Source organism: Hippocampus guttulatus, chromosome 1 (genome assembly GCF_054856545.1).
Source record: "Hippocampus guttulatus isolate MCC_2025c chromosome 1, RoL_Hgut_1.0, whole genome shotgun sequence".
In the NCBI taxonomy this organism is placed as follows: domain Eukaryota; kingdom Metazoa; phylum Chordata; class Actinopteri; order Syngnathiformes; family Syngnathidae; genus Hippocampus; species Hippocampus guttulatus.
In genome coordinates this window covers 34081071-34098395 of record NC_141261.1, presented here as the reverse complement: position 1 = coordinate 34098395, position 17325 = coordinate 34081071, and the positions used below count along the sequence as shown (strand labels likewise).

The 17325-nt window shown below is 46.0% G+C and overlaps 1 protein-coding gene across 1 annotated transcript in view; it reads left to right on the top strand.

The window, feature by feature from the left end:
* The window catches only part of LOC147211491 (uncharacterized), a 59649-nt gene that overhangs the window by 29601 nt on the left and 12723 nt on the right, over positions 1-17325 (top strand). Inside the window, exons 2-3 of the mRNA XM_086127671.1 lie at positions 1996-2207; positions 13871-14036. Coding sequence (XP_085983797.1) covers positions 1996-2207; positions 13871-14036 — 378 coding nt within the window. The remainder of the gene's footprint in view (positions 1-1995; positions 2208-13870; positions 14037-17325) is intronic.

Here is a 17325-nt window from a genome sequence, read left to right as displayed (position 1 = left end):
GCCACTCAGTCTACGTGCTGTCTGTGTCTAACTTTCCGAGCCTCCTATCGTATTTTCATCCTAAGAACAAACCATGGAATTGGTTGGCTGGTCTCTCGATGCAATCGACAAAATGTTTTCGACGAAAAGAGCAGGCAGTGGGGAGCCGATTTGCCCCTCGGGGACATTTGCTGCCGGATACACCCTTGATCCATCGAGAAAGTGGAGAATGGTGTGCCTGTCAATACTGACCGTTGAGGATGTGGAAGACATCTACATTATCGGCCTTCTGATAACAGGAATGCTGCTGTTTGGTGTTAGCAGTTTCCTGTTCTATCGCAAAATTCAACCGACGGGAGCAGCTTTATTGGAAATGAAGAAGCTGCCGGTCATTCTCGATGGTCTAGCGCGAATGTCCAACACTCAGACTGAAGCGGTGACTGAGCTCAACCGCAATATGGATGCGGTTTTGGAGCGGCTCCGTACGATTGGCGACAACATGGTGAAGTTGGAATTCTCGCTTCGAAAAGGAATTGAGGATTTGGCTGATCGGCGCCAGTGAAGGAATACAGACACGGACTCAAGGCCACCTGAAATTGTTGGCGGCCGTCCCAAGACAAAACAACGCTATCTGGACCTTTTCCCCTGAAAAGTACGCATGGAAGCTCGTGCCCCCACCATCACCCCCTCCTTCTCGGCCACGGATTGATAAACCGGGACTGTCTCCATGAGCAGACCTTGTCGAAGCAGCTGCGGCCTGTCCTGATCATCAACGCCTTCATCGTTCCTCCTGGCTTTTCCTCGTGATGTGACTTGATCTGCTGTGCGCTGAATGGACTGGGAGCACTTGGGTCGGGCCGCGTCGCGCTCCCTCCTCCCATCCATCCGCCCCCCCACTGTAAATTTCCCCAGTGTGGGACAAATAAAGGATATCTTATTACATGTTATGTCTTGTGACTAGTTGGAACTGTCATATGCTTGATGTGCAGGGTAATTTTTTTTTTCTCCTAGACTTAAATTATCCTCAGAAGAGGATAGTTCGAGCATGGTTTTTTTCCCCCCTCCTTCCCTAGTGTTTACTTTTCCCAACTAAGATCTCGGGGCGCTGTACATACGGCGAGTACCGACAGGCCCTTCGCACTGCATCCCATGTTCGTCATTGTTTTTCATGTTTCTTGTGCAGAGCGTGCCTGTTAAGTCCAAATTACCCCATGGGGATGAATAAAGTTTCCTGAATCTGAATCTGAATCTCAGTCCAGAAAAGCGCAGTGCTGGGAATAGCAAGGATACTGCGCAGAACCCTCAAGCTTCCTGGCCTCTGGGAGAGGACCCGAGCTGAATGGGGGGACGGATACCACCCGAGGGGTGAGACGAGGATTTTTATATATTCTGTATATACTGTATATATATATATATATATACATATATATATATATATATATAGTATATATCTACACACCTCTCAAGACAAGTCAAGCTTTATTGTCAATTGTCTGTGTGCAACATACAGCACAGATGAAATTACGTTCCTCTCTCAAACACAGTGCAAACATGCAGTGCATTGAAACACACAGAGCTAAAAATAAGTGCAGCAAACTGAACTGCATAAAGATACATAAAGACATACAGTAAATATATAAATATGAATTCATAAAACAATAATTAGCAAACAGACAACAAAGGACACTTTGTCTGATTATTGCGGTTTAAAGCGGCGGTCAAGGTGTTGCTTGGTGATCTTGACGGCGGTCAAGGTGCTGCTTGGTGATCTACGAAGCTCTCATAGTGGACTCACCAGTTGGCATGACGCAGAACAAAATATTGTCTGATGATGCAGATGAGCTGAAAGAATGAGGAAACATATCTGCACTTTTGCCGGGAAACAAGATATGTATCTGGGTTGCATTAGATGCTGTTATTGTGGAGTCTTTTTTTTCTTGTAACATTTAGTTGGTTGTTAAGGTTTTTTTCCTCTGAGTTTTTGAGCCTCTCTTATGTGTTGCCCCCTCTTGCCAGACTCGACAATCAACCCGCCACAGGTACTATGATGAGCAGCAGCACTTCGTGGACCAGTATGGACAGCCAAGTGGCATGCAGGTGGAGGGCAAAAAGAAGCGAGGTAACCGGAGGAGACCGGTGGAGCACAGAACCCCCTCGGAGAGACACTGGGAAGCACTGAGAGACATGGGACTTGTGGAAGTCGAAGAGGGGAAAGGCACATACACTGGGTATGTTGTATGTATCGGAGCATACACTTCAGGCAAGGAAAGAAAGCTTTATTTATATCGCACTCTTCATCCACAAGGCAACTCATTGTGCTTTACACAAGCAAAGACACTCCTACAAGGACTCACAGACACAAATGTTAATGATATTCAGAAGCAAAGCAGAAAAAACAAAAGTAGCTAACAAAAATTACCAGAATGTACACTGGCAGCATTTTAGCACATTGCCAGAAAACTTAAAAATAAACGTTTCAAAGTAAAGTAAAAAAAAAAAAGTAGTTTTCAAAAATAACTAAAAGAAAAATAATTTAAAATTGTTTAAAGGACCTCATTCAAACTCAGGGGTTTTGTGGGTTTTGTCATGGAGAAAATTTGGCAAGCTGTACAGCGATGAGGCGCAGAGACTTAACATTAGTCTACAGTCCCTCAGTCAGTAATTCAGATTCAGAAAACTTTATTTATCCCCATGCGGTAATTTGGACTTAACAGGCACGCTCTGCACAAGAAACATGAAAAACAATGACGAACATGGGATGCAGCGCGAAGGGCCTGTCGGTACTCGCCGTATGTACAGCGCCCCGAGATCTTAGTTAAGAAAGTAAACACTAGGGAAGGAGAGGGGAAAAAAACATGCTCGAACTATCCTCTTCTGAGGATAATTTAAGTCTTGGAGAAAAAAAAATCCCTGCACGTCAAGCATATGACAGTTACAGCAAGTCACAAGACATAATATGTAATGAGGGGGCGGATGGATGGGGGTGGGGGGGGTGCGACGTGGCCCGACCGGCGTGCTGCCAGTCCATCTAGAGCACAGCAGATCAGGTCACGTCACAGGGAAATAAAAAAAGGAGGTGGCCTTGAGTCTGTGGCTGTATACCTTCACTGGCGCCGATCAGCCAAATCCGCCGTTACTTTCCGAAGCGCGGATTCAACTTCTCCAGTTGATAACCATCATATGGAGACGCTCCAAATCCGCATCCATTTGCGGTTGACCTCAGTCATCGCTTGAGTCTGAGTGTTGTACATCCGCGCCGTGCCATCCTAAAAAGACCGGCAGCTTCTACTTCCAATAAAGCCGCTCCCGTCGGTTGAATTTTGCGATAGATCAAGAAACTGCGAACACCAAACAGCAGCATACCTGCTATCAGAAGGCCGATAGTGTAGATGTCTTCCTCCTCCTCAACGGACAGTATTGACAGGCACACCAAGCTCCGCTTCCTCCAGGATCTAGGGTATACCTGGCAGCAAATGTCCCGAGGGGCAAGCAGGCCCCCCACTGCCTGCTCTTCTTGTCGAGAAAATGTTGTCGATTGCATCAAGAGACCAGCCAACCAATCCCAAGGTTTGTTTTTAGGATGAAAATACGGCGGAGGCTAGGAAGACAGCACATGGACAGCACATAGACTGAGTGGCGAGCAAGGGGGGGGGGGGGGGCAGGCAGGGGGACAGGAGGAGAGCAAAAAAGCGTCCGCCTTCGTCGAGAGCCAAGCAGAAAATAAGGATGCAGAACACAATGCACTGTAAAACAAACAAACAGTCATTCATTCATTTTCTGAACCGCTGAATCCTCACGAGTGTAGCGGGGGGTGCTGGAGCCTATCCCAGCTGTCTTCGGGCAGTAGGCAGGGGACACCCTGAACCGGTTACCAGCCAATCGCAGGGCACTCAGAGACAAACAACCATCCATGCTCACACTCACACCTAGGGACAATTTTGAGTGTTCAATCAGCCTGCCATGCATGTTTTTGGAATGTGGGAGGAAACCGGAGAAAACCCACGCAGGCTTGGGGAGAACATGCAAACTCTACACAGGAATTGAACCCGGTACCTCTGCACTGTGAAGTCGACATGCTAACCATTGGACTACCGGGTCGCCCAACAAACAAACAAACAAAAACACGAAAAAAGCTCTGTGAAACAGCGAGGCTATGAAAGATGAACCGTGTTATCGCAAGGGATTACTGGAAATTCAATCACGATTCATTGAAGGTATTCAGAGCTCAAACCATTGAGTGATTTACAGACCAGGAGCAGAATTTTAGCCTTTAGGATTGCAGTAATATGTTCTGATCTTTTTGTTGTGGTCAGAACCCGAGCTGCAGCAATTTGAATTAGCTACAGCTGTTTGATGCTTTTTTTGAAGGGAGTCCAGCAAGAAGAGTGTTTCAATAATCACGTTGAATGAAGATGGATAAGTTCCACTTGGTCTGCTCGGAGCATGGGACCTTTACGGCTTGTAGACGTGATCCGACCGTTTGCCAACCTTTTGCACACGGGTTCTTTTCTTTGGCACCGATGAAGCTGGAAGACAACTATTTTCACGCCACTATCCACAAGTGTGGGTAGTGTCCTGCGAGTGGCCCACTACTTCAAAGCGTCTCCTGTTCTTGGCAGATGTGGCTCTTTCAGATACCTATGAAAACAGGAAAAATTGGGATGAGAGAAGTCAGCATTATACAGCACATTTGCAGATATGTATCTCTGGATTTCCACTGTGGCATTCGCTGTGGCACTGCCAACTTGATTTGCGGCATCAACATGGTGATCAAGTGGACCCCAGAAGCTTGAGTCATCCTCCACTGGCCTTGCCAGGAAACTTCCGGTGGTAGAGAGATGACTTGTGGTGTGGCACTGGAACTCATAACAGCAACAAAATCCCTTATGAGCTTTTCCACTGTAGTTTGAGCATTACCTGCAAAATCCAACCACTTTGAAGCGTGAATCCAGTGTTTTTGCCACTGACAGAGAGTTTACTGACAGATGTTATTTATACACTAACCGAACCTATACATCTTAAATATATATAAGAGCTGTCAAACAATTAAAATATTTAATCATAATAATCATACATTTTATTTATAAGCGCCTTTCAAGACACCCAAGGACACTTTACAATAACAAAATACACAAAACAATACGGGTTGAACAGCGGCAGCCAAAACGCGCCAGCGTTCACTCAACCCGGAAGTCAGAAAGAAACCACAAGGGAGGGAGAGGTGGAGAAAAAAAAACACGCTCGAACTACCCTCATTTTGAGGATAATTTGAGGTAGGCAAAAAACTCCTGCACAAGCATATGACAGTTACAACAGGTCACAAGACATAAACAATGAAGACGGTGAAACAAGGGAGTGTATGAAGGAGGGGGTGATGGTGGGGGACTAGCTTCCGTGCATACTTTCATCAGGGGAAGGTCGAGATCGCAGATGTTGTTTTGGTAGCAAGCTGCCCAAGAATTTAAGACAGCCTTGAGTCCGTGGCTTGTGTCTCTTTAGTGGCGTCGATCAGCCAAATCCGTGATTTCAGTCAAGATTTGAGCACGGATTCCAGTTTCTCCAAGTTCTTGACCATCTTGCAGAGACGCTCCAAAACCACAACAGTTTGTGGTTGAGCACAGTCTGAGACTGAGTATTGGACTTCAGCACTATGCCATCCTTAGACCGGCAGCCTCTTCACTTCCAATCGAGCCGCTCCCGTCGGTTGAATTTTGCGATAGATCAGGAAACTGCTAACACCAAACAGCAGCATACCTGTTATCGGAAGGCCGAAAATGTAGATGTCATTCACATCCTCAACGGACAGTGTTGACAGGCACACCATTCTCCGCTTCCTCCAAGGATCTAGGGTGTACCCAGCAGCAAAAGTCCCCGATGGACAAGTAGGCTCCCCACTGCCTGCTCTTCTCATCGAGAAAATTTTGTCGATGGCATCGAGAGGCCAGCCAACCAATTCCATGTTTGTTTTTAGGATGAAATTACGACAGGAGGCTAGGAAAAGTCAGACAAAGACATGGAATGTCAATCAGTTACCTCCTCAACATGGATGACATAAAGCTGTATGCTAAGAGCGAAAGGGACATAAACTCCCTGATCCACTCAACCAGGATCTACAGCAGCGACATCGGGATGTCATTTGGGCTTGAGAAATGTAGTCGGATGGTGACTAAGAGAGGAAAGGTAGTCCGCACTGAAGGGGTCTCACTCCCTGAAGGAACAATGGCAGACATTGAGGACAGCTACAAGTACCTTGGTATAGCACAAGCCAATGGCAACCTCGAACTGGCAACAAGGAAAGCGGCTACGGCCAAGACCACGGACGTTAAGACCCGAAAGCTCCTCACCAAGCATGGAGGTTTCCATCCCAAATCCAGCACCCTGAGACTGTACGCAAGGCGAAAGGAAGGAGGCCGGGGACTAGTGAGTGTGAGAGCCACTGTCCAGGATGAAACATTCAAGCTCCATGAATACATCAAGGAGAAGGCTCCAACGGATGACGTACTCAGAGAAGGTCTCAGACAATGGGGAACAGAGGATGAGGCGCTGGAAGAGGGACCATCATGGGAAGTCAAGCGCCTACACGGGATGTACCACCGGACCATAACTGAAGTGGCTGATCTCAAGAAGTCCTATCTGTGGCTAGAGAGGGCTGGCCTGAAGGACAGCACAGAGGCACCCATCCTGGCTGCTCAGGAGCAGGCCCTGAGCACCAGAGCCATTGAGGCCCAGATATACCACACCAGACAAGACCCAAGGTGTAGGTTGTGCAAAGAGGCACCTGAGACGATCCAACACATAACTGCAGGGTGTAAGATGCTGGCAGGGAAAGCCTACATGGAACGCCATAACCAGGTGGCTGGCATAGTCTACCGAAACATCTGTGCGAAGTATGGACTGGAAACCCCAAGGTCAAAATGGGAAACACCTCCGAAGGTGGTGGAGAATGACAGAGCGAAGATCCTGTGGGACTTCCAGATCCAGACTGACAAGATGGTAATGGCGAACCAACCAGATATCGTGATCATAGATAAAGGGCAGAGGAAAGCCATTGTAGTAGATGTAGCGGTCCCAAGTGATGCAAACATCAGAAAGAAGGAACACGAGAAACTCGAGAAATACCAAGGGCTCAGAGAGGAGCTGGAGAGAGCCTGGAAGGTAAAGGTGACAGTCGTGCCTGTGGTGGTCGGAGCACTCGGGGCAGTGACCCCCAAACTAGATGAGTGAATTGTTGCCACCTGACTGTGGTTTCCTCGATACCCCGAGGACATCAGGCCGTGGTGGAGGAACAGTGAGCATCTTTAAGAACAATTTCAAATGTAAACGGTGCACATTCACCACATCAGCCACCAGCTTTGAAGCAACCTTCTTTGAAGTCGGTCGTGTTTTCCCGGTGCTCTGTGCTGTCATTTACCGTCCTCCTAAATACAACAAAGACTTTTTAAGCGACTTTTCAACCTTTCTTGCGGAAATCAGGCTGAGATATGATCATATCCTCCTAATGGGGGATTTTAATATCCATGTGTGCTGTCCGGAAAAAATGCTAGCAAAGGCAGACTTAAGACTTAAGACTTATCGACTCTTTTAATTTCGTGCAGTATGTGAGCAGCCCGACACATGAACAAGGTCATATTTTAGACCTTGTCCTTGCTTATGGTCTACCGGTGTCAAATCTGGAAGTCCTTGAAAATGGGATTTCTGATCACATGGCAGTTTTATTTGACGTAGTCTTATCGCATGCTGCTGTGAAATCTGCCGCTCCTAGTTTTAAACGCCGAATTTTTAACCCTCGCACTGCTAGTCGTTTCTCTGATGCCTTTAATAACCTTTGCGTACCCTCGTCGAACACAGAGGAACTCACCTCTTGGTTCAACTCATCATGCCGTGCCATCCTGGATTTGGTGGCTCCTTCAAAAACTGTGCTCCCAAAACCTAAACCCGAGCCATGGTTTAACGACATTACCCGCGCAGCTAGGCAGGGGTGTCGCAAAGCCGAACGCAAGTGGAAGAATGACAAATTGCATGTCTCTTATCAAATTTGGAAAGACTGCTGGCGTAACTACCAGCTCACAGTAAAAGAGGCCAAAAGAGAATATCTGTCGGACCTTATTCAAGCTAACCGTCACAACCCACGCGCACTATTTAAAACGATAGATTCTGTACTCAAACCCCCTCTGCCTACTTGCTCGGATTCTTCACCCGAGATGTGCAACAGATTCCTTCAGTTTTTCATTGATAAGGTCTCTACAGCTAGGACTCCGGTCTCAAATACTGCATCTGACCCCTCTGTCCATGTTCCATGTTCAGCTGTGCTAAATTCTTTTGAAACTGTGTCCTTGGCGCTTTTGGAGGATGTAGTTCGCCAGACGAAGCCATCTGGCTCCCCTTGCGACTCTCTTCCCCCGCACTTCTTTCAGGAGGTTCTCCCGAGTGTTGGCGCATCAGTCTTGGATATCATCAACAGCAGCCTCTCTTCTGGTGTAGTTCCCCAACAGTTTAAACATGCTGTGGTCCACCCCTTGATCAAGAAACCTGGTCTTGATCCAGATGTGCTGTCAAGTTTCAGGCCCATTCCTAACTGCCTTTCATTTCCAAAATTCTGGAAAAAGTGGTGCACATGCAGTTGAAATTTTTCTTGGATGAACATAAAATCTTGGAGGTCTTCCAGTCAGGTTTCAAGACGATGCATAGCACGGAGTCAGCCCTGTTACGCATTTCTAATGACATCCTCCTGGCAAATGACTCTGGAGACCACGTGTGTCTAGTTGTATTGGACTTAACTGCAGCATTTGATACCGTGGATCACAGTATTCTGCTGACTCGTTTGCAGCACTTGGTGGGCATTGGCGGCAGTGCTCTTGAGTGGTTTAGGTCCTATTTAGCTGACAGAACCTTCTGTGTCAGCCTTGGCTGCTCTGAGTCACGCACTGCTCCCCTGTCATGTGGTGTTCCACAGGGCTCAATTCTGGGGCCTCTGCTGTTCTCGCTGTATCTGCTCCCATTGGGTTCCATCTTAAGGAAACATGGTATTCCCTTCCACTGCTATGCAGATGACTGCCAGATCTATGTCCCACTGAGCAAGAAAGACGCCTTCTCATTAAGGCCACTCCTATCCTGTCTGGAAGAAATCAAAACCTGGATGGCACAAAATATGTTGAGATTCAATGAAAAGAAGACAGAGGTGATATTGTTTGGTCCCAGTGGCCCTTGTACATTCCATCCTGTAGACTTGGGCCCCCTGTCTCCTTATCTTAAGTCAACAGTCTCAAACTTGGGCCTTAAACTGGACAGTGATTTCAAACTCGATCGGCAAATTGGTGCCGTTGTTAAATCCAGCTTCTTTCACCTTAGACAGCTGGCCAAAATAAAACCTCTCCTCTCACATGAACACTTTGAGACAGTAATTCATGCCTTTGTCACATCCCGGCTCGATTACTGCAATGCCCTTTACTTTGGAGTCAGCCAGTCCTCTATTAAGCGCCTTCAGCTGGTCCAGAATGCCGCTGCTCGCCTCTTGACTGGTACTCGTAAGAGGGAGCACATAACTCCTACTCTGGCATCCCTTCACTGGCTCCCCATTCATTTTAGAGTTATTTTCAAGATCCTCTTATTTGTTTTCAAATCTCTGAATAATCTCGCGCCACCTTACCTCTCTGAGCTCATCCGCCCCTACACACCTGCCCGGCGCCTCAGGTCTGTGGACCAGACTTTATTAGAAGTACCAAGAACTAAACTGAGGCTCAGAGGGGATCGAGACTTTTCTGTTGCTGGTCCCTCTCTCTGGAATGACCTCCCACTGAACATTCGGCAAGCCTCCTCGCTGCCCATTTTCAAAACCCTCCTCAAAACTCACTTGTATTCTTTGGCATTCGACTCAGCATGACTTAGATTTGTTCTTGGTTTTACTGTTTGGTGCTTTCTACCGCCTTTATTACCGATTTGTCTTACTGTTTATTGTGCATGTTAAATTGCTCCATGTACAGCACTTTGTATGCAGCGATGGCTGTTTGAAAGTGCTCTATAAATACTGTTGACTTGACTTGACTTGAGTGGTTGCAACAGATCCCGGGAACAACATTGGACATCTCAGTCCAGAAATGTGCAGTGCTGGGAACAGCAAGGATACTGCGCAGAACCCTCAAGCTTCCTCGCCTCTGGTAGAGGACCCGAGCTGAATAAGGGACGGACACCACCCGAGGGGGGGTGAGACGAGGATTATTTTTTTAAATTAGTATATAGCAGTGGCGTGAAACAAGGGTGCGTCCTCGCCCCAAACCTATTTGGGATTTTCTTCTCCATGCTGCTACAGTATGCCTTCAGAGACTGTACAGAAGGCATCTATATCCACACCTGAGCTGATGGAAAAGTATACAACATCGCCCGTCTGCGAGCAAAGACCAAAGTCGAGGAAATACTGATCCGCGACTTACTCTTCGCAGATGATGCAGCTCTGACGTCTCACACAGAAGCTGGTCTGCAGGAGCTAGTGGACCGCCTGTCTCATGCCTGCAAGGAGTTTGGCTTGACTATTAGTCTGAAGAAGACAAACATCCGAGCATCAGACACTCCCACTCCACCAGACATCTCCATCGATGGTACGCACCTCGAGGTGGTAGACTCCTTCACCTCCCTCGGTTCGACCATCTCCAGCTCCCTCTGTCTGGATACGGAGATCAGCGCAAGGATCGGAAAGGCAGTAGCCACCATGGACAAGCTGAATAAGCATGTGTGGAACAACAGTCAGTTGACTGTGAACACCAAGCTCAAAGTGTACGAGGCCTGCGTCCTCAGCACTCTCCTTTACGGCAGCGAGTCCTGGACCACATATGCCGGGCAGGAGAAACGACTAAACAGCTTCCACGCTGCCTCAGACGACTCCTGAACATCAGATGGCAGGACAGGGTAACTCACGTCGAAGTTCTCCAACGTGCCGGCAACCCAAGCATGTTTGCTCTTCTCAGTAGGAGGCGCTTGAGGTGTCTCGGCCACGTCCGTCGCATGGCTGCTGGCCGCATCCCAAAAGATCTGCTGTATGGGGAATTGCGTGAGGGGGCTCGCCCCACTGGAAGGCCACAGCTCCGCTTCAAAGATGTCTGCTCACATGACATGAAAATGGCTGGAATCGACCCAAATTCGTGGGAAGCCTCAGCAAACATTTGTCCGCTCTGGAGGGCCACAGTCACCAATGGAGTCAAGAGGGCAGAGGACACCAGGAGCAACCGGCAGGCAGAAAAAATAGCAAAGAGGAAGGCAAGGTCAACCTCTGCCTTACCGCAATCCTCTTTCATGTGCAGCAGCTGCTTCAGAGACTGCCACTGTAGAGTTGGGTTGTACAGCCACTCTAGAAAATGTAATTGTACATAATCGCGCTACACCATCATCTCCCGAGATGAACGGATCCCGCCGACGACGAGTATTTAGCATTAAGTAATGTTAATTACCACAAACATTGACTTCTATATGCATGTATACCATTAAAATTGGCCTTATAAATATTATATATACTCAGACACATGTGCATATATATACCTGTACATCCATCAGGGAGGGCGGGTACCTACTTCATGGATTTTCCTCTTTCACGGGGGGTTCTGGTCCCCAATACAATACAGTGATTGACGCTATGCAGCCAATCACGACATTGACAGTACTTGCGCATGTTCTCTGCTCCATAACAATAACTCCGGCGGCGATAAGTGACGCTAATGCTCCTCCTTTATCATGGCGAAACAACCAGGCATTGAACGTGATACGTCAACTCCCCAAACAAAAATCAGAATGAACTGCAGGTCTTTTAAGTTGGAACGGCTGTCGGAATATGTGCAAATAGAAGAACAAGCAGTGAAACTGGGTGAGATATTTCTTTTTCGAGTGAGAAAGGTCTGTTCTGCAAAACATGCAGCAAAGCTTCAGCTGTAAGCAAATTTTCCGATGGAAAAATACGAACTGAATGGAAGCTGGACTACCTCAAGCGACACATTCAGCAGAAAAGTCATTTAAATGATGTTGGAATTGTACAAAGACTCAATGTGGGAAAAGGGATTGGTACAATATTGCGGGAGAGCGCAAACGTCCGTGAGAAAAAGAACCGGCTGTCACACAGAGAAAAATCAGACCTTGAGCAAGTTAAAGTTGTAATTGACTATATTTTACTTGCCATTAAAACGAATGCACCAAATATTGGATTGATGTTTATTTGATTCCTATTCTATGTGTTATAATATTGCGTTAATTTTCAATGTTAAAAAAACGCTTATCGTAACAATATAACAATTGTTAAAATAAGATTTTTTTTCACATTTTCAGTTAGTGGTGTGCCGCGGGATTTTTTCAATGAAAGAAATGTGCCTTGGCTCGAAAAAGTTTGAAAAACTTTGCTGCAATGGAGACATTCTTCCAAGTTGGCTTGTCATCCTGCGGCGAATCAAACTCTCCAGTTCCTGTGACAATGTTTCTGTTGGTCCTGGATGGTCCAAGATGTCAGAGAGTTCTCGCTGCCTGCCTCATCTGCTCTCAAAGGAAATCCTTTCACCATCACCCCATAGGTCTCCTGCAGTATCTCCAGCCGTCTCTGGCCCCACCTGTCGATTGATTCCATTTATGGTCTTTCTCCCTACAATGGCAACACAGTCATTTTGCCTGTGTTTGACCGATGCTCCAAGATGGTTAATTTCATTCCATTACCCTGACTTCGCTACATCCTTGACACTGCAGACCTGCAGACATCCGAGTGAACTCCATCTTCAAGCTTCATGGCATCCCCATTGACATTGTTTCTGACTGGAGTCCCCAGTTCATATCCCAGGTATGGCATCCAGTTCCCTCAGGAACTGGAGTCGTATCTCGGCCCGCCATCCAGCCTACTGAAGACTACACCTTCCATGGGTCAAGTATTCCTGCAGTTCCCCATCTCCTCATCCACGGGCATTTCTCCATTCACGGTCACCTATGAGTATCAGCTGCCCCTATTCCTTTCCCAGGAGCAAGAGTTCACTGTTCCATTTCTTTTCTTGTCATGCCGGATGGAAACATGCCAGAGATGCCCTGTCCTATACAGCCCAGGGCAACTGTCAACTGTTCAATAGACATTGGTCTATGCCCCAGAATATCTTGTTCATTCCCACATGGACAATGACCCGGGGTATAGATGGTGGAAGAGTCGAGAAGACCAGGCAGAAGGTTTACTCTGTCCATAACTTTGGCTCCAGGATAACAGCGGGTGATAGTGCCATAAAAATGAGTGCATCTAACGATAACCTGTCGCCTACGAAAAGGGTAGTTGGTGTGAACAAAGGATGAGAAAAAGGAGCGCCTGTATAATTTTAAAAAAGTTATTCAATACAAAGATCAAAATGAGAAAAAATGTATTCCAAAATATAATAACATAATACACGAATGAAGGTAAAGGGACTAGGGGAAAAAAGAAAGTCTCTCCATAAACGCTGTCTTAAAACCCGGAAGTACAACCTACCATGTCACCTACCTGCCACGTCACCAAGAGATGAGTTAACCAATGAGTCAGCCATTTTCCTACATAATGCTGCGTACGGTGGTGGAAAGTCAGACTTTTCAGACATCCGACCAGGAAAAGTGCACTCGACCATGCCTTTGAACTGGGAGGTCCAAGTTCCGAAGTCAGAAAAAAAGTTTCACAAAGGTCCTCACAATGCACAACAATGTGCTAACCTCATTAGTACTTGTGAGATGAATTTAGATAGATAGATAGATAGATAGATAGATAGATAGATAGATAGATAGATAGATAGATAGATAGATAGATAGATAGATAGATAGATAGATAGATAGATAGATAGATAGATAGATAGATAGATAGATAGATACTAAACAGTAAGGTGAAGACTAATGTTCATTTTTAATGACTGTCTCCGCACAGACACTTATATGACAATGTGTACACCGCCAATGACATCTTGATGTCACCTGATGTCGATCCAACCAACGGTTACCTGTCCAGAGGGTCCACCTCCCAGCATCACACTACCAACTACCTGCCAAATGTTTCCTACAGCTTGGACCATCTGGACCGCCTGGACTACCAGGTGAGCAATTAATTCAAGGGAACACATACAAATGTAAAAGGGACTTTTAATAGCTTGTCCACAAATTTCAAAGTTGGGACTCTGGAGTGCTTTCCCACTAGTGCTTTGTCATTCATGTGCATTTCATTCAGAGGAACGAATCTTTGTGATTGAGCTTCCTGAAATGATTGGTTCTTTTCTCAACTCCTTTGAGCTCAACCATGAGTGTGTCGGCTATTCTTATTAGGGCCCCTAGCAGCAACAGCTGCAAGGTGCCTATTGTTTTATCAAAAATATGTAATTGTTAGGGCCTGAGCAATGACCACTACGAGGTCCCTATTGTTTTTGTGGAAATTATTCTTATTAGGGCCTGAGCAGCGACCACTTCGAGGTGTCTATTGTTTTTGTTGGAATTATTCTTTTATGGCTCAACCAGCGAACACTGCAAGGTCCCTTGCATTTTCATAAAAAAATTAATTATTAGGGGCTGAGCAGCGATGGGTGCAAGGTGCCTGTTGTTTTTGTAGGAATTATTCTTATTAGCCAATCGAAGGAACAGCAGCACACAGTAAGTTCTTACATTCGGATGACATGTTCGAGAGAGTAGCACTTTGTTTAGGTAAGTGTCATCATTAAATTACTTGGCGATCAACTATTGCATTTATCCTGTTGGATTTCTACAACTGATCTGTCCTCCATTCAAGTTTGCTAATGTTCACTTGTTTTTTAAGTTTTGAGTTTTTAAGAAGAGCAGATTTGACCATACGGTAGCAATGGCTTTGCTAATTGTTAGGTAAACAATTATGTTCATGTGCCTGGACAGCATTAGTTAACTTTATCTGAGGCAATCTGTTTTCCATCTTAAGCATTGAGCATAATCGGCTCTCAATATATCTTGATGTAGTGTAGTAAAAATGTAAGGTGTCGTGTTTTGGTTATATTTCTGCTTTTTGACTGTGTTATTTATCAAAATGGATAGCATGGCATTTTGCACAGGTGCCAAAGTCAAGGCCTGGGGGCCACATCATTTTATGTGACCCGCAAAAGCAATTCATGTGCCAACTTCCATGATCCCTTGCGAAAGTCTGTACCAAAATGTCAAATTGTGATTGTGTAGTAAATAACATTGAAATAAGATAAGATAAGATATCCTTTATTTGTCCCGCAATGGGGAAATTACAATCAGAATTCAGAAAGGAAAAACGCTGGGTAGGGAGAGGGGAAAAAAAACCACGCTCGAACTATCCTCTTCCGAGGATAATTTAAGTCCAGGATAAAAAAGACCCTAGCACATGAATAAGCATTAGACAGTTACAACAAGTCACAAGACATAACATGTATAAGGGGGGGATGAATGGGAAGGGGGGAGGGGGGGAGGGTAGGGTAACCGCGACGCCGCCGACAATGACCAGCCGCATGGTCACCGTTGCGCTCCGCATCATCGAACCACGTCACGGGGGAAAAAGAATCGGAGCGATGAAGACGGTGATAACAAGGATGTGTATGCGCGTGTGGTTGTCCAGTTGTGTATGTGTATGCGTGTACAGGTCATAGCTGCTTCGTCGAGGTCTGCTCATCATGAAGACAGTCGCGGTTTATCAGTCCATGGCCGAGAAGGAGGGGGGGGGGGGGTGGTGGTGGGGGCCCTAGACTCCGTGCGTATTTCCATCCAGGGGAAAGGCCAGATAGCGTTGTTTGTTTTGGAGAGACGGCCGCCAACAATTCCAGACAGCCTTGAGTCCTTGGTCTGTATCTCTCACTGGCGCCGATCAGCCAATCCTCAATTCCTTTTCGAAGCGAAAATTCCAACGTCTCCATGGTATTATCGATCGCGCGGAGTCGCTCCAAACCGCAACAATATTGAGGTTGAGCTCAGTCACCGCTTGAGTCTGAGTGTTGGACATTCGCGCCAAGCCATCCAGAGTGACCGGCAGCTTCTTCACTTCCAATAGAGCTGCTCCCGTCGGTTGAATTTTGCGATTGAACAGCAAGCTGCCAACACCAAACAGCAGCATACCTGTTATCAAAAGGCCAATAATGTAGATGTCTTCCACGTCCTCCACGGACAGTACTGTCAGGCACACCGGTCTCCACTTTCTCCATGGATCCAGGGCGTATCCGGCAGCAAGTGTCCCCGGAGGGCAAGCAGGCTCCCCACTGCCCGCTCAACTTATGCAATCATTTTGTTACTCTGTTTAAACTCACTTTAAAAATAATCGAACAAACGACAAACAAATAGCTGTTTTTAAGATGCGTCAAAGGAAGCAGAGACAGGTTTGACGAAAGTTGAAGTGACAGCCGAAACTGTCAGTTAGGTAAGAGTTTTTCCTCTTCACCAAAAGAGATCATTGTCTGAAGAAAAAAGAAACTTTAAACCTAATTGAACAAAGAGATAGGTGACTTGAGTGATCACACAACTAGTAATCCATCAATTTGTTGTGTACAAATAATATGATGAGATGATTACGTAAACATTTGTTCAGTTTCGCTGTCGTAATGGCCCAAATATGTAAGACGTAACTCCAAAGTGGCCCAGGACAAAAATGAGTTTGACACCCTTGGCCTAATGTTAACTTGCCATGGATCAGCTCAACTGATTTTAATTTGTTTGTTATTCTATTGGGATATCATTGAAGTGTTTGGTGTGACTCACAGAGTTTTTAAGGAGAGCAGGTGTGACCACATGGCAGGAAAGGCTTTGCTAATCACTTGGCAAATAATCATTTCGATGTGTCTGGACAGCATTAGCTGAAGTTACCTGAGGAAATCTGTTTTCCATCTTAACCATCGAGCATAATCGTTTCTCAATAAATCTTGATGTAGTGTAGTAAAATGTAATACGTCTATTCGGGCTCCATTGCTTTGGAATGCCCTGCTCACAGAAATAGAAATGTTTTGTATCCTCCTTAATTTAGTTGCACTACATGGTGGCCTCTGCTGCTTCTTTTCTATCTCCTAACTCCTCCTCCCTGGCTTGAAAGGGGCAGGTGACCGAATTGTACTGTATGTAGAGCTGAATGTATTCTGCACCGAGTGGTTGGAATTGGGGACAAGATCTGAGTTGGACCACCATCTTGGAGGCGCTGCTGTGGAGATTTCCGCATTGGCCAACCAATCCGGATTTTTGAGGAGGACCCACTTCTACGAAAGCATCTTCTTGCAGCACTTCATCTTATTAAATGGACTCTAACATTAGTCTAACATTGTATAGTATCATATTGTGTTAAATGCAGGATAAGTGGTTAAGATTGCACGACTGTCTGTGTCTTATGTGTTGTGTTGTATTATTTTGTCATTTTATGTTAACTGT